General features: G+C 41.5%; 1 protein-coding gene across 2 annotated transcripts in view; it reads right to left on the reverse strand.

Moving 5' to 3' along the window:
* Positions 1-2,696: 2,696 nt before the first annotated feature.
* LOC134948776 (gamma-aminobutyric acid receptor subunit alpha-3-like) overlaps positions 2,697-24,744 on the reverse strand; it is a 995,050-nt gene continuing 973,002 nt past the window's right edge. For both annotated transcript variants that reach the window (XM_063936997.1, XM_063936998.1), the window contains exons 9-10: positions 10,737-10,948; positions 2,697-3,853 (exon numbers count right to left, since the gene is read on the reverse strand). In XM_063936997.1, the coding sequence (XP_063793067.1) occupies positions 3,542-3,853; positions 10,737-10,948 (524 nt within the window). In that variant the 3' untranslated portion in view covers positions 2,697-3,541. The remainder of the gene's footprint in view (positions 3,854-10,736; positions 10,949-24,744) is intronic.

A 24,744-nucleotide genomic window follows, 5' to 3' on the forward strand; every position in this document is an offset into this window, starting at 1 on the left:
CCACCTTGGGCAAGTCTCAGCTGCCGGATCCTCAAACCTCGCTAGTCGTGACAGGCCGGGAGTTGGTCTTCACTGCCGCCGCGGGCCGCCCCCCAACGATCTGGCCACACCTGCGTTGGCCGGACTGCGCCTCCTAAACGACAACTTAACGCCGCCATTCAGCCCCCTCCCACCCAGTGACCGCCTCTGTCTCAGAGGCGATCGCTAGGCAGCGACGACAGCCATGTGCCGGCACACTGCGGTGCCGGCACATGCGCGGTACTGACCCAAACGCTGTGACAAACTGCAGTGAGCGATCGGGTCGAAATGACACCCATGGTTTTGTCCAACTGCTAACAAATTTGCTGCAGCGATCAACTCTGAATTACTCCCTATGTCTGATGTTCTGCTTTTAAGATAACATAAGTTAGCTAGATATTTCAATAGCTGGCTAATCATGACGAATATACACAAAAAACAAATCTGACAAGGGGCCTAATTCTGAGTTAATCGCAGCAGCAAATTTGTTAGCAGTTGGGCAAAACCATGTGCAATGCAGGGGGGGACAGATATAACATGTGCAGAGAGAGTTAGATTTGGGTGGGGTGTATTCAAACTGAAATCTAAATTGCAGTGTATAAATAAAGCAGGCAGTATTTACCCTGCACAGAAACGAAATAACCCACCCAAATTTAACTCTCTCTGCAAATGTTATATCTGCCCCCCCCCCCCCCCTGCAGTGCACATAGTTTTGCCCAATTGCTAACAAAATTGCTGCTGCGATCAACTCAGAATTACCCAAATAACTGATGTAACAATGCAGTGGAAAGAGTGCAGAGGCGACAATTTAGTTTGAAAACTTTGTACAGGTGAAATTTGATTGTCATGCATGGTGCCGCTACTGGGCCCAGTGTAATAGAGGAATTGAGACATTTACCCAGCAATTTAGCAAGGGATAAGTTTCTGTACAGTCCTTCTGCTGGTAATGTCTTTGCTTCCGCTTTTAGAAATGATAATAAAATAATATAACTTGACAATTTTTTATATATAATGTGATTATATATCCATTCTGTTAACTTTGAGGATATTTAAAAGTGTCAGTGCATTGCTGAGCACTGCAGTGATTTCTGGTACATTGTATACAGTACATCACACATTTCTCAGGTATGGGGAGGTGGTATGCTTATTTTTTTTAATATGTACTTTTTTCTAAAAAAATCAGTTTAAATATAACTGATAATTAGTTTTTCGATTTCACTCTCATAAAAATAAAGGATTTACTGTGGTTTTTTTATATTAATAAATAAACATTTTGAGTTGTCTGCAAACAATTAACACGCAACAAACGCATGCAACAAATAATATATGGCCTATTAAAAAATGTGTTTGTATTTCATTGGTTGGTTACAAAGCACAGTGATTGGTTCATTCTAAAATGGTAGCTGACCAAGATATTCTGGATTCAGTATGATTGCCCGACAGTCAGGATCCCGGTGGTCAAAATACCGACGCCAGAATCCCGACATCCAAAATCCCGCCATATAGCGCAGCGTGTCCCCTTGCGGGCTTGCTGCGCTTGCCATGCTTTGGGCTCAGTGGCGAGCTTAGCTCGCCACACTATTTTATCCGCCCGCGATGGTGGAGTGGACCACCACCCGAGTGGGAATACCGGGCGGCGATTGGGATTTTGACCGCCTGCATTTTGACTGCTGGCGGTATTCAGGTGTTAGTATTTCGACCGCTCAGAACTTAACTGCATCCCGATATTTCATCTACACTGAACAACGTGGTCGGATGCATGTAGTAAATAATTTTCCATATTCTTGTTATCACTCATTATGAATGATAAATGATGTTCAAGCCAATCAGCTTCTAAATGGCATGTGTTTGAATAAAATCAGTTAAGAGCTGTTTGGCTGGAGCACCATTTATTTGTAACTAGAGATAACAAGAATATTACTCGTTGTTAAATCTGCTCCATTATAATTGTATGTCTCTTCTTGATGGGATGAACAAATTGATAACTTATGCTGACTTTTGGATTATAGCTGTAATAAATATGTGTTCCAAGTAGAGTACATTAAATGACATAAGAATAGTATGCATAACATGCAGGAGTGCTGTTCATTCTACAACATACAGTATCTGAGTGCTGTAAAAAGTCTGAGAGTTGCCAGTTTGAGGTCCTTAATCACATAACTGTGTGTTAGTACAGAAGTCTCCATGCTAAGATATCAAAGGCATCATCACTTTGCATGGCTCATGTCTTGCACTAGTGCAGCTTATCTGATACAAGTTTTTTTTAAATTAGTTTAATGAAATCCCTCTGTTGTGTTTGAGATGATAAATACGCAGTGTTTAATATCTTATTCTTTAAGATTATCTTTTTGTAAAACACACTGGAGGCATGAAAACAAGATTATTTAGTCACTTATTTGGCTTTTCCAAGAGACCAAACTGTTGACACAAGTGCAGAACCCATGCTAAGGAGTTTTAGTGGCTAGATTCTGCAGTCTTGTTTGAGAACAAGGATTGAAATTCAATGTGTGTTGAGAACCATAATATGCACAGATGTATGTCTGTCAACTCTATCCCATATAGACCTCTTTATTTATTACTCAGCCAGTGGCCAAGGCTTCAGGTTTAAAAAGCTTTGCATAAAATTATTTGTACAGCGTAATGTCTTTGAACATGGATCTTGTAGGATTTCACAATGATTTCACAAGGCACCAAGACTGGTTTTATTTTAAAGCGCAAAGTAAAAGAATATTGAGTGTATTATAATAATTAAAAGAAGTAGAGGACGGTCAGAATTTAATGCAAATATTTATAGATAGTGGTCAAGCAGGTCTATTCATGAAGCAGTGACAAGAGTAGAGAAGTGAGCCAAGGAAGAAGTTGCACATGACAACCAAATCAGCTGTATAATTTTTTTGCATGTACTTGAAATATGTTACTTCAAAAGTGTTTGGTTGTCATGAGCAACTACTCCACTGGCTCACTTCTCCACTCTTCACTACTACATGAATAGACCCCACGGTGTTAAAAGGAAACAATAAAAACAAATCAGTGTTATCGGAAAGCGTTTTGTATTTCTAACAAATAAAACTTTGCATTTTAAACAGTGTATGTAACAGGGATGCGCTGGTGTATTTATTTCAAGAGGACTCTTGCAGCAGTAGAGCATATTCTTATCAATTAGGTAGGGTGGCTCTTAAGTCTACAAAATTACACATACTGTGGCACATACTATAGAAAGTGAAATTCTAGAAAGGGACTACTTTATGTAGCTGTATCGCCAAAGTTTGTTTGTAATTAAACCATGGACCAAATAGAAGAATATCAAATACATTGGCAGACATTGTAGGTTACCAAAAAATGTCGCCAAACATAAATAAGCAAATTACCATAACAGGGATAGGTATCACAGTGAGCAAAAACATAGATATAAGAAGTTTCAAACCAATACATCAGCCAGCCAACAGCAGGTGATACTTGGTGAGGAAACAGGTACTGTAAGATGTCCGACACAAGTAAAAGCAAAGAAAGGGTTAATCATCAGTTATTTAGGTATCATTCCCTTGATTGCTGATTCTCGGTTGACATAGGTTGCCCAGTACACTAGATTAAAGATAGCAAACATGACAGGGAAGACAATGCGTGAAATCTTGTCAATGCGACTAACACTGTTGTAGGATTTTTTCTCATCTAGTGCTTTTAGCTCATGGTGTGGTGGTGACAGAGGAGGTGGGGAAAGAGATGCGTTCTTTGCAATTGTTGCCAAGGCCGGTTCCTTGATGTTCAGTGTGTATGTAGTCCCCACAATGTTGTATTTTGTGTTGGATTTCTTGGCCAGGATTATGGGTTCTTTTATCTAGTAAAATAATAAAAAGAGATTACAGTAGTCAGTTTTATGAATCATCAGTGCTGTAACTAGACATTTTAGCGTTGTTTGCAAGAAACAGCATTGGCGCCACCCTCCCTACAGTATATTTAAAATACCGCTAATGCATGCAACAAAAATATAGGGGCGTGACTTCATGGAGAAGGGGCATGGCCACAAAATAATACCAATTCATAATACACTGTACCGTAGTCTCCGTTATTCAAATTACAACGCACAGTAGCGCCACTTACACACATTACACCAGATAGAGCCCCTTTTACACATGAAGCCAGGTAGACCCACTGTCACACATTACGGCAGGTAGAGCCCCCTTTTACTCATTATGGCAGGTAGAGCCCCCTTTTACACATTACAGCTGGTAGAGTCCCCTTTCACACATTACGGCAGGTAGGGTCCCCTTTTACACATTACGCCAGGTAGAGCCTGCTTTTACACATTACAGTAGGTAAAGCTCCCTTTTACACTTTACACCAGGTAGAGTCCCCTTTTACACATTACACCAGGTAGAGTCCCCTTTTACACATTAAAGCAGGGAGATCACCCTTTTACACATTACGGCAGCAGTGTCCCCCTTTTTACACATTACAGCAGCAGAGTCCCCTTTTTACACATTAAGGCAGGCAGAGTACCCCTTTTATACATTATGACAGAAGAGTCCCCCTTTTAATACATTACGGAAACAGAGTCCCCTTTTTATAGATTATGGCAGGCAGAGTACCCCTTTTACACATTATGGAAGCAGAGTCCCCCTTTTTACACATTACAGCAGCAGAGTCCCCTTTTTTGCACATTACAGCAGCAGAGTCCCCTTTTTACACATTACAGCAGCAGAGTCCCCTTTTACAAAGGGAGAGAGATAGAGAGTGTAATACTTACATTTGCTCTGATTTAGCAGCATCCACCAGCCAGCAGTTCACTTATCCTTCCTGCCTACGCTGCGGCTCTTTGCAGTGTAGGGCACTGTGGGTGGTCTGGGGGCGGGCTGGGAGAGACGTCATTTCTCTCAGAAGAGAGGGGCAGAGGAGGGAGAGCAGATGAGCTGAAGTGCTACCTGGCTTTATGAGAAGAGGTAGATGGCTAGCTGCAGCTTAGCGGTGGTGCGGTGTGGGTGATATACACGTCAGGTGGGTGCCGGGTGGACCCCGCACAGTGCGGCGCCAGTGCGGGCCATCGGGTGTTGCCAGTAGTGTGCGCCAGAGTGCATATGCGCTGTAATCCAGGCACCACTGGCACTCACCTTGTTACAGCCCTGTGAATCATATTTACCAATAGCTCCTTAATACACAGCTAAAGCATTGTACAGTATTCTTCATATTACATAGGTCCCACGCTAACAAACTTAATTTGTTTGGTCTCAATTGAAGTTCTGCAGCATAGGTTTCAAATTCTGTTCTTATTTTCTATTCTTTTTTTCTTTTTGTTTCATAAAGTGAGAAATGTTACATCTCTTCTCACCTTCTTTTCTAACTCTTCAGTCGTCAGTCTCATTCCTAACGCCAAGCTGTCACTTTATGTTTATCCATAAATGTATTATTGTGCCTGCTACTGTACTAATGAGTAACAACTGGATTTCTCCTTGTAAAGTTATGTAATATTTGTAATATCCCCACATGGTTATTTCTAAGGTATAGGGGACCCCTGTTTTTTATTTCTCTTCAACACCCCCCACCCGTGTCATTAATTGTCCCTCTTATATTTAGTGCCCCCAAGAAGCCCATAGCATTAAATTGGCTGAACTCTGTTTGACCCTGTCAGCCCTGGACTGGGAATTTGGCGCCATTGAGGGCTAAGTGTCTCTCTCCCCTGTCCAGCAACAGTGGAGCCCATGAATTCGTGCTCCAGTTGATTGGGCCCCCTGGGTTGTAGGGCAGAGTGGCCTTGGAGGACTGTTGCTGGGGCCCCAGGAGCCAGTTTCCACCGAGTAGAGGGGTGGTCCTGGGGAGCTGAGACCTATATAGGAGGACCTCAGTGCGGGAGCGAGGAGAGGAAAGGGATCGGTAAAAAAACAGAGGCTGGTCCTGGAAGGATACCCCTGTAGCTGATGCCTACAACAGACAGTGCTAAGGGAGAACAACTGCTGGCTGCAGTGTGGAGCCACTTATCGGGGATAGAGAACCGGGTGCTCCCGTTGGAGTCTGCCTACCGCCCATTCTAAAGGGAACTGAGCTGCTAATCAGGAGAGCGAGCTGTGACCGATGCCGTGAAAGGAGCTGCCACCAGAGGACCAGCTCTAAAGGACTGTGGCCGCTGTGCAAAGAGGGAGGAATGGCTGAGGAGAAGAAGACCTCACCCCGCCCGCAGTGTGTTGGAGTTGGCTGGCTGCGGGAGGACAGTGCGGACCCGGAGGCTGCACCAGTGACCAAGAACCCCGTCCGAAGCAGCTAGGAAGACACCACTAGCTGGAGCGAGAAGGCATCAAGACAGCGGATCCCTGTACAAGGGTGCAGCCTGGTGCGGTGCACAGAATCCTGGGGGGTGCCGAGGACTGGAAGCTTGTCGGAGTTGGCAGAAGCGCCACAGATAGGGGTGAGAACTCTGAAACACCTTCTGCTGCATCACTCTGCCCGTGCTTAACCCCATCTACTGCATCACTTCGCTTTAGGGACAAAGTAATGCAGATAGGGACCCCACCAGTCATACTGCTCCAATATCATAATTAGTAAGAGAGTAGGTTCCCCATCACTGTGGGCCCCTGTAAGTGTCATAAGAAGGGGTAGGCTCCCCATCACTCTGGGACCCTGTATGTGTCATAACACGGAGTAAGCTCCCCTCTCCTTTTGTGCCCAACATAACAGCTAAAGAGAGGATAGGCTTTCCTCTTGGTCTTCCTTGGTAATAAAGATAGGTAGGCACCCTGCTTCCAGTCTCACCCAGACATGTAAAGTCACAGGAATAGGTTCCCTTGTGTCTCCTAATTTCCCCTTTAAGTAACCCTACATTCCTCGATGGTGTGATATATATATATATATATATATATATATATATATATATATAATAGCGTGACTTGTGGTTCACCTTGACAAAGGGGCGGGTGTGCCCCGAAACGTTGGCCTTAACATGTTTTAACATGGATTAAAAACTTTCACATTTTTTCACTTATTGAAATCTCTGAGTGCCGCTGCTTGTTAGATGAGTTTGGAGTATATATATATATATATATATATAATATGCAATGCTTAATGTGTCAATGCAAATGTATGTTGCCCCATGCTAATGTGGTTATGCTGAGATGAAACTCTTGCTTATAGGTTGTCAATGGAGATGTGCTCCTAAATGCTAAAATGTGTTCATGAAAATGTATGTTATTTAATGCTAATGGGGTTATACTAAAGGGAATCTTATGATGCTGACAGGTTGCTAGTAAAAGTCTATACCTAAATACTAACATGTAATGTTGAAAATGTACAATATTCAATGCTAATGGTTATGCTAATGTGGATCTCCTGTTGTTGATGGGTTATTGCAGAGAGTTGTGCCTAATTGATTTACTGTATGCTAGGGTATTATGTCACAGTGGATAGAAGTGATTACCAGGGTGACACAGTGGTGTGCTCATAGACACTTGATGGTATAGGGAGTAGTGTTCTTGCTTCATTAATTCACCTGTCTGCCACCCAACTGCTACTGTTCAGAAACACATTTGGGAGGGGGGCTCCTGTTTCCGGTGGCTGGCCTCGTTGGGGTGGAGGAGTTTGGGGGGTAGCGAGAGCGAGCAGCGGGTGAAGCCGGGGGTGGTTGCTGTTCGGAGGGTTGCTCTGGGCCACTGGAGGGCTTAATCAGGCCCTGCTACTGTTGGTTACCTGTGACTGAGTTTATACAGCTAAAGCAATTCTGTTTCATTATTCACCTGTCTGCTTCCTATTGCTACTGCTGGTTATCTGTGACGAGTTTATAAAGCCAAAGCCAGCCCGAACCAGCAGTAGCAGTAGCAGTAGGTAGCAGACAGGTGAAATGGGTACTCATGTCAACCTTTTTCCATGCTGACCTTGTTCATGTCAACCTAATGACCATGTCAACCTAGTGCATGTCGACCAATAGTGGTCGACCTAATGGCTGTCGCTCTAAGTCTTGTCGACCTAATGACGTAAGCCTATTACTTCCCCTGTTTGCCACCTCAACTGCTACTGCTGGTTACCTGTGACTGATTTTTAAAGCCAAAGTCATCCTGTGGACCTATTTTGTGAATTTACCTGTCTGCTACCTAATTGCTTCTGTTGGCTATCTGCAAGTGTACAAAACCAAAGCCAACCTGTGCACCTGATTCAGCTGATTTCCCTGGTATTGGGTTTTAGTATTCTACTGTTATTACTACGGTAATTATATATTTATTCTGGTGCTGTATCTTTTGCAAAACTGTCCTTTATTTTAACCTGTTCTGTATGGCTCTGTTGTATTCTTGTAATTTCTAACCCCTACAATATTCACTAAAAACAATAAAATTGAATTGGACTGCTTCAACATGTGGATATGTGTCTGCTAAAAAAAATAGTGCAAGTTAAGTTGCTTGCCTCTCTGTCACGGTGTGCTTGCAGCGGTGGTGCATCCGAAGGAAATCGGCAGCTATGAGAGTATCAAGCTCACCTCCGTACCTGGGTATTACAGCCCTGGTAGAGAATAGGGTTGAATAAAGCTTCCACCCCGGTCGCTGTGCGGTCAGGGCCGGTTCTTGCGCTTGTGGCGCCCCGGGCAAAGTATAGGGGCGTGGCTTCAAATGGGGGTGTGGTCAGTTACGCCCCCATTTATGCCCCCTGTAGCGACGCTGAAAGAAAAAATAAAATAAAAAAAAGTATACTTACCATCCCCGTTCCTGATCCAGACCGCTGCAGATCTCCTCCGCCGGCGGCCCCGCTCTTCTCCTCTCCTCTCCTCGATCTATGGGAGAGATGTTATTACGTCTCTCCCATAGAACAGCATAAACACTAGAGGTCAATTATGACCCCTAGTGTCTGTGCCACTATGCTGTGTGGTGCGCGATGACGTCATCGCGCACCGCACAGCAAAGGTCCTCTACATGAAGGGAAACTAGACCGTAGCGTCTAGTTTCCCTTCATAGAGAAGACCTTTGCTGTGCGGTGCGCGATGACGTCATCGCGCACCGCACAACTAAGGTCCTCTCAATGAAGGGAAACTAGACGCTAGGCGTCTGGTTCCCTTCAAAGTGGGGGGCACAGCGGGGCACTGCGGGGGGCACAGTGGCGGATCTTGCCCTGGTGCGGCGCCCTCCGGAAGGCGGCGCCCAGGCCAAAAGTACCGCTTGCCCGTGGCAAGATCCGCCACTGTGTGCGGTGTGAAGGTCAAAAGGTTGCACAAAGGTAGCTGGATGACTAAGCTAAGCAACAGCAGTGGGCGGCACAAACATGTGGCACTTAAACTTCAAACATGGTACATCTAGGAAACAGAATGACACTGCAGTGGCAGACAGGGCAGCAGTTTAATAAACTATACAAATGTCTGTCATCTACACAAGTAAACAGCAATGTTCCATACAGCACATAATGCAAAGAAAAGAACTGAAAGATGGAATTGTCCTTGGGCCCTCCCTCCCTCTAGGAATAGTAATTAAACACTGCGGTTTAATTTCGCCAACAGTGTCGCACAATACATATATGAGTAGGAAATAAAATAGATTACTGGGGTACCACCTTCACCCACAGCATCACACAATACGTGTGTGCATCAGAAATAGTGATCGAACACAGCGGTTGACCTTCACAAACAGTGTCACACAATACATGTATGAGTACCAAATAATAATATACTGCAGTCTGACCGGCAGTACTTATGAAAATAAAATTAAAATTGTACAGTACACTGGGGTACAGCACAAACAAAAACAATTATAATATAATTATATTTTTAGGCTTTTTGTTTTCAGCTTTTATTATTTTAATTTTATACTGAGGCGGAGCCACTGGATGTACGCACAGATTACCCCTTTCAGATACAGCAGACAGAGCACCCCTTTCAGATACAGCAGACAGAGCACCTAATCTGGACTGATGCAGCAGAGCACCCCTTTTAGATACAGCAGACAGAGCACTCCTTTCAGATACAGCAGACAGAGCACCCCCTTCAGATACAACAGACAGAGCAACCCTTTCAGATACAGCAAACGGAGCACTCCGTCTGGACTGATACAGCAGACAGAGCACCCCATCTGGACTCATACAGCAGAGCACCCCTTTCAGATACAGCAGACAGAGCACTCTTTTTTGATACAGCAGACAGAGCACCCCTTTCAGATACAATAGACAGCTCATCTCTAGTTCATACCTGCTGGTATTTTTACTTGATTGTATGACATTGTATTCAATGATACATATATTTTTCACTGTAGTATGCAGAGCCTTAATTAATATATGTTGGGGGAAAATTACTGTCTTTTTGTAGCTGCCAGTGCTGCTCAACATCAATCCACTCCTCTGGGTGAAGTGTGCAGCTAGAGATACCTGGCCTAATGCTAAGTATAACTGGACCCCTTCTGGTACTACTGTACATGCTGGTGGGTACCAATCTACAGTGAAAACTATATAAGTGTCTACTCGATAAATTATTTTCACCTAGTCACTGGCTGTCTTGCCCTCCTAACTCTTACCATCCCTTCCACTTCTTCCCAGCCCCAGGTGTTAATCCTAATTTGTTTATGGTAGTTTTGGATGTCAATGTGATAAAATGGATAGAATCTGTAAATCCAGTTTTGAATATATTATTTTATCCTATAGCTGCTGTAATACGTTAATAGTTTGTTTAAATAAAGATTACATAAAAATGATACCTATTGATCTATTATTCTTTACGTCAAACAGCCTTGAATTATGTTCCTCAGCCCATGGTATGCATGCACTCTCACCTTGAAGGTCTGTCCTTCCTGGGCTCTCTTCCCATCCCAGGCCCAGCCTCTTTTCGTGAAGTAATTGACTGTTGCAAATTCGATGAGTGCAGAGAAGACAAATGCATAGCACACTGCCATAAACCAGTCCATTGCTGTGGCATAGGCAACCTTGGGCAGAGAATTCCGAGCACTGATACTCAGTGTTGTCATTGTCAAAACAGTGGTGACTCCTGGGGAATAGAGGAAAAGATACTTTACCTGGATGTGAAATCAAAACAGTTAGAGAGCACTAGATAAGGCAAAGACAATAAAAGTGCGAGAGAAAACACCATTACAGTAATTTGGAAGTGTCCCTCATTGCACGTAAGACGAACTATAAAAGACCACATCAAAACTCCCAGCTCTGTAGACCATTCCTCTAAATTACTCTTTATAATGACTACAGTATTATAGGTATATAGTTAGTTTCCTTCTTGCTGTCTTATTTGCTTAACAGAAGCATACCTGACATTCTCCATTTACTTGGAATTACTGCTACAGTACCAGGTGTTGTAAGCATGATATTTAGTTTTTGTAATGCTCTTGGATACATACCATCCAAATATTCATTAATTTATCTACTTTTAATTTTGAGTTCTCACATAAAATCTATTTTGAGGTAAATCTATTTTAGTATTGCATATTTAGTGTGGGTGGTACCCTTACATTTTCAACAGAGGACATGAGGGCGAGTATGTTAACATGTTGCATGGGTGTGTGAAGAATTGTTGCTGTTGAGGAATTTTTACGTGAGGGTGAGTAATTTGAATTATTTTCTTGAGGATATATGAACCAGTGTAGGGAATTTTAGAGTAGCGGAATATTGAATGGCATGAAGGGAAGATCAGCCTTGCCATAGTATTGGGGATAGATTGTGGTAGGGACAGATAGATGAGAGGAATGCCAGATAGAAGGAGTTTGCAGCAGTCAATGTTAAAGAGTATGAGTTGTGTTTTGTTTAAGAAAAGGGCATATTTTAGAAATATTTAGTTTGCCATCAATACTTTAGATTTGGAAGCCATGGAACTGAGAGACTGGAAAGGAGAAGATGTTGGACTCAAGGGTGAAATAAAGGCAATGGAATGGGAGATTTACTTAATTGTGGGGATGTTGATGGTGAAAAAGAATTACAAGGTTGTGGCTCTGGGGGAGATAAATTATATTTTAGATATATTGGTCCTGATTCTCATTAGCAGACCCTATAGTTGGTATAGGTGGCACTGGCAGCAGTGTGTGATGGAGGTCAGTCGACATGATAGATAAATTAACCAGGTTTTTGGCTTATTAACCAGGTTTGGTTTATAAACCAGGTAGAACAGGTTAGCAAGAGAACACAGAGTTAAAGCAGCATGTACTCAATGCACATATAATGTATGTACTAGAGATGAGCAGGTTGAGTTCTCCAAGAACCTAACCCACCCAAACATTGAGATCTGACCCCGCCTCGGGTTGTCCAACCAGCCTCAGATATGAAAGCGAGGCAAAACGCCATCATCCTGCTGTCGGATTTTCACAGGTTTTGGATTCTATATAAGTCCACATGCATCAGCGCCATTTTCATTCTGGCATTGGAGATTGTACAGTGTACATCTGCTGCCTGTCTGTGCTGTGTGCTATTCTTTAAGGGAGTGGGGAGCTGTTTGAACTTAAGGAAGGGGCTGCTGTGGTACTCTGGTGTACACAAGGGGCTGCTGCAAGGGTGCTCTGTCCATAAAATGGGTGCTTCGGGTGTACATAAACTGGGGCTGTATAGTGTACATGAGCTGCATGTCAGTGCTGTGCTGTGTGCTATTCTTTAAGGGGCTGTCTGAAGGAAGGGACTGCTGTGGTACTCTGGTGTACACAAGGGGCTGCTTCAGTGGTGGTCTGTCCATAAACCTGGGATGTCTGACTTATAGGGGCTGATCTGTCTGTCCTGTGTCCTTCAGGGGAGCAGTGTCTGATATAAAAAATAATAATACATATTTCTGACTCATTTGTGTGACACAGCTGGTGAAGTTAAACCGCAGTGTGTAATAATATATAGTTCTGATTCATTTGTGCAACACTGTAACCGCAGTTTGTGATATAAAAAATATATATATTTCTGACTCAATTGTGCAACACAAACTGCAGTGTGTGATCTAAAAAATAAAATATATACATATATATATACATACACATTTCTGACTCATTTGTGTGACACAGTAACTGCAGTGTGATATAAAAAATAATACATATTCTGACTCATTTGTGTGACACTGTTGATGAAGTGAAACCAGTGTAATAGTATATGTTTCTGACTCATTTGTGTGTCATGGTAACCGCAATGTGCGATATAGTATATATATATATATATATATATATATATATCTCTGACTCATTTGTGCAAGACTGTTGGTGAAGCTAATCCGCAGTGTGAAATAATATATATTTCTGACTCATTTGTGCCACACTGTAACCACCGGTGTGTGATATAAAAAATAACATATATATATATATATTTCTAACTCATTTGTGCAATACTGTAACCGCAGAGCGTGATATAAAAAATAATATATATATTTCTGACTCATTTGTGCTACACTATAACCGCCGGTTTGTGATATAAAAGAAATACATATTTCTGACTCATTTGTGCGACACTGTAGTGAAGCTAAACCTAAGTGTGTAAAAATATATATATTTCTGACTCATGTGTGTGACACTGTAACCACAGTGTGTGACATAAAAAATAAAATATGTATTTCTGACTAATTTTGGAAAACACTGTAACCAGTGTGTGATATAAAAAATAATATATATTTCTAACTCATTTGTGCAACACTGTCAGTGAAGCTAATCCACACTGTGTAATAATATATATTTCTGACTCATTTGTGTAACACTGTCGGTGTAGCTAAACCGTAGGGGGTAATAATATATATTTCTGAGACATTTGTGCGACACTGTAATCGCAGTGTGATATAAAAAATAATATATATATTTCTGACTCATTTGTATGACACTGTAACCTCAGTATGTAATATTAAAAATAATACATATTTCTGACTCATTTGTGTGACACTATCGGTAAAGCTAAACAGCAGTGTGTAATAGTATATATTTCTGACTCATTTGTGCCACACTGTAACCGCAGTGTGTGATATAAAAAATAATACATATTTCTGACTCATTTGTTCGACACTGTAGTTAAGCTAAACCAAAGTGTGTAAAAAAATATATATTTCTGACTCATGTGTGCGACACTGTAACCACAGTGTGTGACATAAAAAATAAAATATATATTTCTGACTAATTTTGGAAAACACTGTAACCACAGTGTGTGATTTAAAATTATATATATTTCTAACTCATTTTTGCACCACTGTCAGTGAAGCTAAAACGAAGTGTGTAGTAATATATATTTCTGACTCATTTGTGTGACACTGTAACTGCAGTGTGTGATATAAAATAACATATATATTTCTGACTCATTTGTGCGATATTATAACCGCAGTGTGTGATACAAAAAATAATATATATATTTCTGACTCATTTGTGCGACACTATCAGTGAAGCTAAACTTCAGTGTGTAATAATATTTATTTTTGACTCATTTATGCGACACTTTCAGTGAAGCTAAACAGCATTGTCTAATAATATATATATTTCTGACTCATTTGTGCGACACTGTAACCGCAGTGTGTGATATAAAAAAAATAATATATATATTTCTGACTCATATGTGCGACACTATCGGTGAAGCTAAACTGCAATGTGTAATAATATATATTTCTGACTCATTTGTGCAACACTGTCAGTGAAGCTAAACAGCAGTGTCTAATAATATATATTTCTGACTCATTTGTGCAACGCAGTAATCGCAGTGTGTGATATAAAAATGTATATATATATTTTGATTTAAATTAATATTTTGTGCTGTGTCATCCCAGTACACATCCAGGCACTGCCGCTGCTCCATCCATCTAGGGGTGTTTTGACAGTTGACCCAAAATAAAATACATCTTTTTTTATATCTTGTGCTGTATCCTCCCAGTATACATCCAGGTGTGCTTTGTTCATTTCAGGGTGCTGTGTCCTATTTTCATAATTCTTCTTATCACAACATTGTGATTCATACAAATTGATATAATTAATAATAATTATAAATTAACTAAATTTAAATTAAACAAAACTCTCCACACTTAGTGAATGTTACATAAATGCAGTGTGTGATATAAAAAAGAAAACATATTTATGACTCCTATGTGTGACACTGTCGGTGAAGCTAAACCGCAGTGTGTAATAATATATATTTCTGACTCATTTGTGCCACACTGTAACCCCAGTAGAATACATTTTTCTGACTCATTTGTGTGAAGCTAAACCACAGTGTGTAAAAATATCTATTTCTGATTTATTTGTATGACACTGTAACCGCTGTGTGTGACATAAAAAATAAAATATATATTTCTGACTTATTTTACAACACTGTAACCACAGTGTGTGATATAAAAAATAATATATATTTCTGACTCATTTGTGCGACGCTGTCAGTGATGCTAAACCTCAGTGTGTAATAATATATATTTCTGACTCATTTGTGCGACACTGTAGCCGCGGTGTGTGATATAAAAAGTAATATATATTTATGACTCATTTGTGCGACACTGTAACCACAGTGTGATATAAAAAATAATTTATATATTTCTGACTCATTTGTGCAACACTGTTGGTGAAGCTAGCCGTAGGGGGTAATAATATATATTTCTGAGTCATTTGTGCGACACTTTAATCGCAGTGTGATATAAAAAATAATACATACTTCTGACTCATTTGTGCGACACTGTATCCACAGTGTGTGATATAAAAAATAATATATATATTTCTGACTCATTTGTACGACACTGTAACCTCAGTATTATAAATAATACATATTTCTGACTCATTTGTGTGACACTGTCGGTAAAGCTAAACAGCAGTGTGTAATAGTATATATTTCTGACTCATTTGTGCCACACTGTAACCGCAGTGTGTGATATAAAAAATAATACATATTTCTGACTCATTTGTTCGACACTGTAGTGAAGCTAAACCAAAGTGTGTAAAAAATATATATTTCTGACTCATGTGTGCGACACTCTAACCGCAGTGTGTGACAAAAAAATAAAATATATATTTCTGACTAATTTTGGAAAACACTGTAACCACAGTGATTGATTTAAAAATAATATACATTTCTAACTCATTTGTGCGACACTGTCAGTGAAGCCAAATCGAAGTGTGTAGTAATAGATATATCTGACTCATTTGTGTGACACTGTAACTGCAGTGTGTGATATAAAAGAAATACATATTTCTGACTCATTTGTGCGACACTTTAACCGCAGTGTGTGATATAAAAAATAATATATATATTTCTGACTCATTTGTGCGACACTATCAGTGAAGCTAAACTTCAGTGTGTAATAATATTTATTTTTGACTCATTTATGCGACACTTTCAGTGAAGCTAAACAGCATTGTTTAATAATATATATTTCTGACTCATTTGTGCGACACTGTAACCGCAGTGTGTGATATAAAAAAAAATATATATATATTTCTGACTCATTTGTGCGACACTATCGGTGAAGCTAAACTGCAATGTGGAATAGTATATATTTCTGGCTCATTTGTGCAACACTGTCGGTAAAGCTAAACAGCAGTGTGTAATAGTGTATATTCCTGACTCATTTGTGCCACACTGTAACCGCAGTGTGTGATATAAAATATAATACATATTTCTTACTCATTTGTTCGACACTGTAGTGAAGCTAAACCAAAGTGTCAAAAAAATTAAAATTTCTGACTCATGTGTGTGACACTGTAACCGAAGTGTGTGACATAAAAAATTAAATATATATTTCTGAATCATTTGTGCGACACTATTAGTTAAGCTAAACTTCAGTGTGTAATAATATTTATTTTTTACTCATTTATGCAACACTTTCAGTGAAGCTAAACAGCAGTGTCTAATAATATATATTTCTGACTCATTTGTGCGACACTGTAACCGCAGTGTGTGATATAAAAATATAATATATATATATTTATGACTCATTTGTGCGACACTATCGGTGAAGCTAAACTGCAATGTGGAATAATATATATTTCTGACTCATTTGTGTGACACTGTCAGTGAAGCAAAACCGCAGTGTCTAATAATATATATTTCTGACTCATTTCTGCAACGCTGTAATCGCAGTGTGTGATATAAAAAGTAATATATATATATTTTGATTTAAATTAATATTTTGTGCTGTGTCATCCCAGTACACATCCAGGCACTGCCGCTGCTCCATCCATCTAGGGATGTTTTGACAGTTGACCCAAAATAAAATACATCTTTTTTTATACCTTGTGCTGTATCCTCCCAGTATACATCCAGGTGTGCTTCGTTCATTTCAGGGTGCTGTGTTCTATTTTCATAATTCTTCTTATCACAATATTGTGATTCATTCAAATTGATATAATTAATAATAATTATAAAGTAACTAAATTTAAATTAAACAAAACTCTCCACACTTAAATAGTGAATGTTACATAAATGCAGTGTGTGATATAAAAAATAAAACATATTTATGACTTATATGTGTGACACTGTCGGTGAAGCTAAACTGCAGTGTGTAATAATATAGATTTCTGACTCATTTGTGCCACACTGTAACCACAGTGTGTGATATAAAAAGAATACATTTTTCTGACTCATTTGTGCGACACAGTAGTGAAGCTAAACCGCAGTGTGTAAAAAGATCTATTTCGGATTTATTTGTGTGACACTGTAATCGCTGTGTGTGACATAAAAAATAAAATATATATTTCTGACTAATTTTACAACACTGTAACAACAGTGTGTGATATAAAAAATAATATATATTTCTGACTCATTTGTGCAACACTGTCAGTGATATCTAAACCTCAGTGTGTAATAATATATATTTCTGACTCATTTGTGCGACACTGTAACCGCCGGTGTGTGATATAATAAGTAATATATATTTCTAACTCATTTGTGCGACACTGTAACCACAGTGTGATATAAAAAAATAATTTATATATTTCTGACTCATTTGTGCAACACTATCGGTGAAGCTAAACCACAGTGTGTAATAATATATATTTCTGACACATTTGTGTGTCACTGTAACCACAGTGTATGATATAAAAAATAATACAGTATATATATTTTAATTTAAATTAATATTTTGTGCTGTGTCATCCCAGTATATAGTCAGGCACTGCCGCTGCTCCATCCATCTAGGGGTGTTTTGTCAGTCCACCCAAAATAAAGACATATTTTTTTTAATATTTTGTGCTGTATCCTCCCAGTATGCATCCAGGCATGCTCTGTCCATTTCAGGGTGCTGTGTCCTATTTTCATAATTCTTCTTATCACAACATTGTGATTCATTCAAATTAATATCATTAATAATTATAAATTAACTAAATGTAAATGAAACAAAACTCTCCACACTTGAATAGCGAACCTCAAAGATTTCCTTCAGCAACAGAGGAACATGATCCAAAATAAATGAAAATCATGATTACAGCATCTAAAATATTGTCTATTTTTGTTTTTCTCTACCTAACTCATCTTTTTGTGAACTGAAATCTTGATCCTTGCCTAATGCATCATTTTTTAAAATACATTCTTTTTTTGAAAAATATTTTGTGCTGTGTCCGTCCTCCCACTATATACATCCAAGGGCTGCTGCAGCCCAGTCCATCTAGGGGTGTTCTGTCCATCCAACCATGGGCTTTAGCTCAGTATGAAAAGAATAAAATATTTTCTGCTGTACTCCAGTATACTATACATCCAGGAGCTGCTGCTTCGCCTTCCAGGGACAAGGGCTGTTCTGTGTTTTGTCCATCCATCTATCTAGGCTCTGATCCAGTGTTTAAAAAAATGTAAAGTATTTTTATTAATAACATAAAATATATATATATATATATATATATTGTATTTTGTGCTGTACCCCAGTATACTGTACATCCAGGTTCCTGGATGCGTTGAAAACACTTTTTTCCTGCCAGTATTGGAACAGACTGTCTGACATGCCTATTTGGAATGCTATGACTAAAATAATCATCAAGCATTTTTTGAATGGTGACCGTATCATATGCAGTCACAGTAGACATGTCAGTAATAATTGTAGGCAGTTCCTTCAGTCCGGATTAGATGTCAAAAGTTTTTGCTGAATGATCTGCATCACTGACACTGGGTCTCTTAGAAACATTTGCAGAATGGCAAAAGTGTCCCGAAATTTTCCAGGCATACGACAAAAAAAAGGTTTGTAATTTGTTTTTGTGTGATTAAATGGGCCAAATAGTACTTAACTGCTGTCACATTTCTACGCTAATCATTTCTTTCTTTTACAGGAATTTCAGGAATTTTGAAATGGAGAATGTTTGCTATTTGAGGGTGTAGAGTTTAGTTGCCTCAGCCAGCTTTACGCACAGCAGTGGCGTGCGGTGGGGTAAGGCAAGTGAGGCAGAGCCTTTCCTGTCATACTAAAGTTTGTGACAGAGTTTTGACTGTATAAAGTATATGAAAAATACAAAGAATATGTTTGAAATATCTTCTTTTCCTTATTCTAATAATTTTTATAGCCAAAACTCTGGAGTAAAAAGGCTAACTTTTTTGCATATCTCCTATCAAATCTCGCCAAATTTCCAGGAGTTTATACTGCTGCACCTGTGTATAATGCCCAGTTGTATGCTTTGGCTCATATATTGTGTATAAATCTGGCTCTGGTGCTAGCCAGTACCTCCTGAGCTATTTAGCTCACCGCACGTCCCTGGACACTTCACACTAGTGATGAGCGGGTTCGGTTCTCTGAGAATCAAACCCTACCGAACATCACGTCCCGAGCCCTGATCCGAGTCTGGCTCGGGACTTCCCACCAGACTCGGAAACCAGAACGATGGCAAAATGTCATCATCCTGCTGTCGGATTCACGTGAGTTGTGGATTCCATATAAGGAGCTGCACGTCGCCGCCATTTTCACTCCAGTCCTGGAGAGTGTAGCGATATGACGCGTCTCTCTCCTCAGTGTCTTGTCTGTGTGGGAAAGTGGTGTGGCGACCTGCGTGTCATTCCAGTGCTGTTATGTGTGTCATTGCAGCGCTGTCCTGTGCTGCATCAGTCCAGTGGTGTTGTCTTGTGCTGCTATATGTCCAGTGCTGCTGTATAAGTCCAGTCCAGTGGTGATGTGTTGTGCTGCATCAGTCCAGTGGTGGTGTCTTGTGCTGCATCAGTCCAGTCACAGTGGTGGTGTCCTCTGCTGCCCTATGTCCAGTGCTGCTGTATAAGTCCAGTCCAGTGGTGCTGTATTCATCAGTCCAGTGGTGGTGTCCTTGTGCTGCTGTACTGCCGTATATATCCGGTGATACTGCCATATATGTCCAGTGGTACTGCCGTATAAGTCCAGTGATACTGTCGTATAAATCCAGTCCAGTGATACTGCCGTATATGTCCAGTGATACTGCCGTATATGTCCAGTGGTACTGCTGTATAAGTCCAGTGATACTGCCGTATAAGTCCAGTGATACTGCCGTATAAGTCCAGTGATACTGCCGTATAAGTCCAGTGATACTGCCGTATATGTCCAGTGGTACTGCCGTATAAGTCCAGTGATACTGCCGTATAAATCCAGTCCAGTGGTACTGCCGTATAAATCCAGTGATACTGCCGTATTAAATCCAGTACAGTGGTACTGCCGTATAAATCCAGTCCAGTGGTACTGCCGAATAAATACAATACAGTGGTACTGCCGTATAAATCCAGTCCATTGGTACTGCCGTATATGTCCAGTGATACTGCCGTATAGGTCCAGTGGTACTGACGTATATGTCCAGTGGTACTGCCGTATAAGTCTAGTGATACTGCCGTATATGTCCAGTGGTACTGCCGTATAATTCCAGTGGTACTGCCGTATAAGTCCAGTGGTACTGCCGTATAAATCCAGTCCAGTAGTACTGCCATATAAATCCAGTGATACTGCCGTATAAATCCAGTGATACTGCCGTATATGTCCAGTGGTACCGCCGTATAAGTACAGTGATGCTGCCGTATAAGTCCAGTGATACTGCCATCAGGGACGTGCAGTCAGGGGAGGCAGGGGAGGCAGTGCCTCCCCTGTGATTAATTAGTAAAAGAATAGATTAATTAGTAAAAGAATACATAGAAGATACTTATGACACATATTCTATGTCATAAGTATCTTCCTTATGTAATGGCATATTTTTTGGGGGGTGAAATTACTTTGGGAGGCACTGTTAGCAGTGCCTCCCATACAGAATAGGAACGGGGAGAGAGCGGGGGGCGGAGCCTAGCATCGGGCTGTAAAAGCCCATTGAAATACAATGGCAAAGCGGCACTGAAAAAAGTGCCTCGCTGACAGGGACACCACCCCCATGTCAGCGAGGCAGCTGTGATTGGACTGCGGATCCAGCACTGGATCCGCTGTCCAATCACCAAGACGCGACGGGAGGCAGAAGTTGGGAGGGGAGCAGCAGCAGCGGTGGGTCTGCAGTGACTGCTGCTCTCCCCTGTTATGCTCCGCTGGCCCCGTCCCCCCCTCCCACACACAGGCACCTGACAGCTGCCAGAGTCCGGCGGCTCCGTCCTCCCCTCCCGCTGACTGCTTGTACTGTGTGCGGCTCTCTCCGGGCGGCTGGTCCGTCCGCAGACAACAGCAGCAGGTATGTGTTTTCTCTCTCTCTCTCTCTCTCTCTCTCTCTCTCTCTCTCTCCTTTTCCCCCCTCTGTAACTCCTTATTTTCATTCACTTTTACATGTCCCACTGTTGGATTCTACTGGACAAGTGGACGTGATTCTCGGCGTGGGATGTAGGTAAGTAATCTCTCATTTTTACAGGTCCGCTATAGGATTCTACTGGACAAGTGGATGTGATTCTCGGCGTGGGATGTAGGTAAGTATGTGTGAGTGTGTACGTGTGTTATAATAAAATTTTACTTTCACGGTGTGTGTGTTGTGTTTTTATTTGGGTATTTTTGTTGTTGTAGAACTACAAGTACCAGCGAGCCCGTTATTTCCCCGAATGCTGGTACTTGAGGTTCTCCAAGTACCAGCAAGCGGGGGAGGCTTTCTGGGCCTTGTAGTTCCACGACAAAAAACAATATTCTTTTTTTAACACTCATGACTATCAGCCTGGCACCCACCGCCCAGGGGTGCTGGGGACAGCCTCGGGCTTCACCCCTGGCCCTTGGGTGCCTGGAGGGGGGGGACCCCTTGATTTAAGGGGTCCCCACTCCTCCAGGGAACCCCGGCCAGGGGTGACTAGTTGGGGGGGTAATGCCACGGCCGCAGGGACCTACGTAAATGTGTCCCCCGGCTGTGGCATTATGTCCCTGGCTAGTGGAGCCTGGTGCTGGTTTTAAAAATACGGGGGACCCCTACATCTTTTGTCCCCCGTATTTTTGGAACCAGGACCGGACTAAGAGCCCGGTGCTGGTTGTCTAAATACGGGGAACCCCTGTCCAATTTTTCCCCAGTATTTAAACAACCAGGACCGGCTCAAAGAGCCCGAGGCTGGTTATACTTAGGAGGGGGGACCTCACGCATTTTTTTTTTTTTTTTACATTTTTTAACCCATTCAGACCCTTCTCCATTAAGTTAATGGAAGCCCTGGACAACAGAATTGCATTTATGTCCTCCTCCCACTCCCTTCCCAGTACCAAACACTCATTTTTTTTCTATAAAAATGTACAATATATCACAAGTATGAGAGGCAGGCAGCGGGCATTGGTGGCATCGGAGTGAGATGCAAATTAGTGGCGGAGGGATGGGTCAGTTTATGGTGGCCGAGTTTGTAAGCCGGTGGCGGTGGCAGCGGGCATCGACTCAGGGGCAGTAGCGGGCATTGGCTCGGTGGCGGTAGGGGTCATCGGCAGATTCGGCGGACATTATGGCTGTAGTGCCTCACCAGCCACTGACCTCACCGCACGCCACTGACGCACAGTATGTACCATGTAAACATATGTATGTGTTTGACCAATATACACAACTAATTATTGTATTAATTAAATATATTTCCTTTCCACTTTATTGCAGACATCCTGGACAAAGGACAAGACCTGCAAGATCCGATGCGTGGATGATGACGTTTTGGTTTTTATTTGGAATCGGAGTATGGTGGGAAAACCCAAGCCATCACGCACATCTCTAGACCCTCCTTCCTTTATATATTTGCTTAGGAATAACATCAATATTAAATTTACTATAATCAAGCCTTCCTTCCTTTAACTGCCTTCCACTATGTACATACTTCAACTCCTATGGGCCTCAGATCTAGTAATTATTTACTGATTAATGAAAGCTTTCTTAGTTACTTTCTATGGGGTCGTATAGTTTATTAAACTGCCACACTGTCAGCCACTGCAGTGCCACTCTGTTTCCTAGATGAGCCATGTTGGAATTTTAAGTGCCCACTGCTGTCACTTAGCAGGGCCGGATCTAGCCCTTGTGGCGCCCCAGGCGAAAAAATAGGGGTGTGGCTTCATTAAGGGGCGTGGTCAGTTATGCACCCAGTAGTATTGCTCCCAGTAGAGTTGTTGTGCCCCCTAGTTTGTGTCCCTAGTAGTATTGCCCACAGTATAGTTGTGCCCCTTAGTTTGTGCCCTCAGTATTGCCCCCAGTAGAGTTGTGCCGCTTACAAAAATAAATGTAAAAAATTAATACTTACAATCCCCGCTCCTGGTTCCCGACTGCTGCTGCCCTCCATGTCTGGCCGCCGGCGCTGCTCCTCTGATCTATTGGAGAGACGTCATGACGTCTCTCCCATAGCACCGCATAGAAACTAGAGGTCAATCATGACCTCTAGTATATATGTGCCGCTCTCACAATGCAGTGCAGTGTGTGATGACTTAATCGCGCACCGCACAGTCAGCACCGCACAGCACTGGGGGGCACCACCAGTAGCGAATCTTGCCACGGCGGCGGAGCCCTCCGGATGGCGGCGCCCCGGTCAAAAATCCTGTGTGCCCGTAGCAAGATCTGCTACTGTCGCTAAACTGGATAAAAACAATATTGTGAGCTGTGAGATGTTTAGAATAGACTGGAAATGAGTGGAAATTAATGTAATTGAGGTTAATAATACTTTAGGAACAAAAACAGGACCAAATTCTGTTATTTTAGCTGTTTTATGATGTTGTAAAAAAACAAAACAGATCCAAAACCAAAACCTGCAAGGGCGGTTTTGGCAAAACCCAATCCAGATCCAAAACCAGGAGGATATCCAGATCCAAAACACGGAGGATATCCAGATCCAAAACTAAAACCCGTAAAATGGCCCGGCGCACACCTCTAGTATGTACCAAATCCAGCCAGGACCATATTCAGAAATACAAGTGGTATGCAGACACACAAAAGCACATGTTTGTGTGTATACATACAGTGGTGGAAGTAAAATATGCACATGCTGGCTTATGTTTAGCAGCATAGCGGTGGTGCTGCAGTGGCCCGTGCAGGGTCACTTGCCTCATTTTCTCACACTCAGCTGATGAGACTCTCAGAGGCACGTACTTGAACTACGGAGGATGGAAAGGAAGATGAGTGGTATGACTGCACATGCATTAGCACACAATGTTGGAGGTCATGTCTCAGGCAGTACATGGTCCTAGTACCACAGAACAGAGACAGCGCAAGGTGCTTTATCTCAACAATTCTAAATTGCAAATGGAATTGAAACTTGTAACAAAATAGCATCTATGTGACCTATTTAGAGTTGGTCACTTAACACAAATCTACATCATACATTAAAAAAGCTAATTAAGATCCCGACTGCATGACCAACTAAAGACCAGTATCAAACCTTCCTTTTCTAGGAAAGGTTATTGAGAAAGTGTTTGCAAATCAACTGGAAACCCGCCTGACAACCCATGATATTTATGATCCATTCCAATCAGGATTCAGGAGAAGACATAGCACTGAAACAGCCCTGGTGTGTGTGTGTTAAATGATC

This window comes from Pseudophryne corroboree, chromosome 8, assembly GCF_028390025.1.
Source record: "Pseudophryne corroboree isolate aPseCor3 chromosome 8, aPseCor3.hap2, whole genome shotgun sequence".
Taxonomy (NCBI): Eukaryota; Metazoa; Chordata; class Amphibia; order Anura; family Myobatrachidae; genus Pseudophryne; species Pseudophryne corroboree.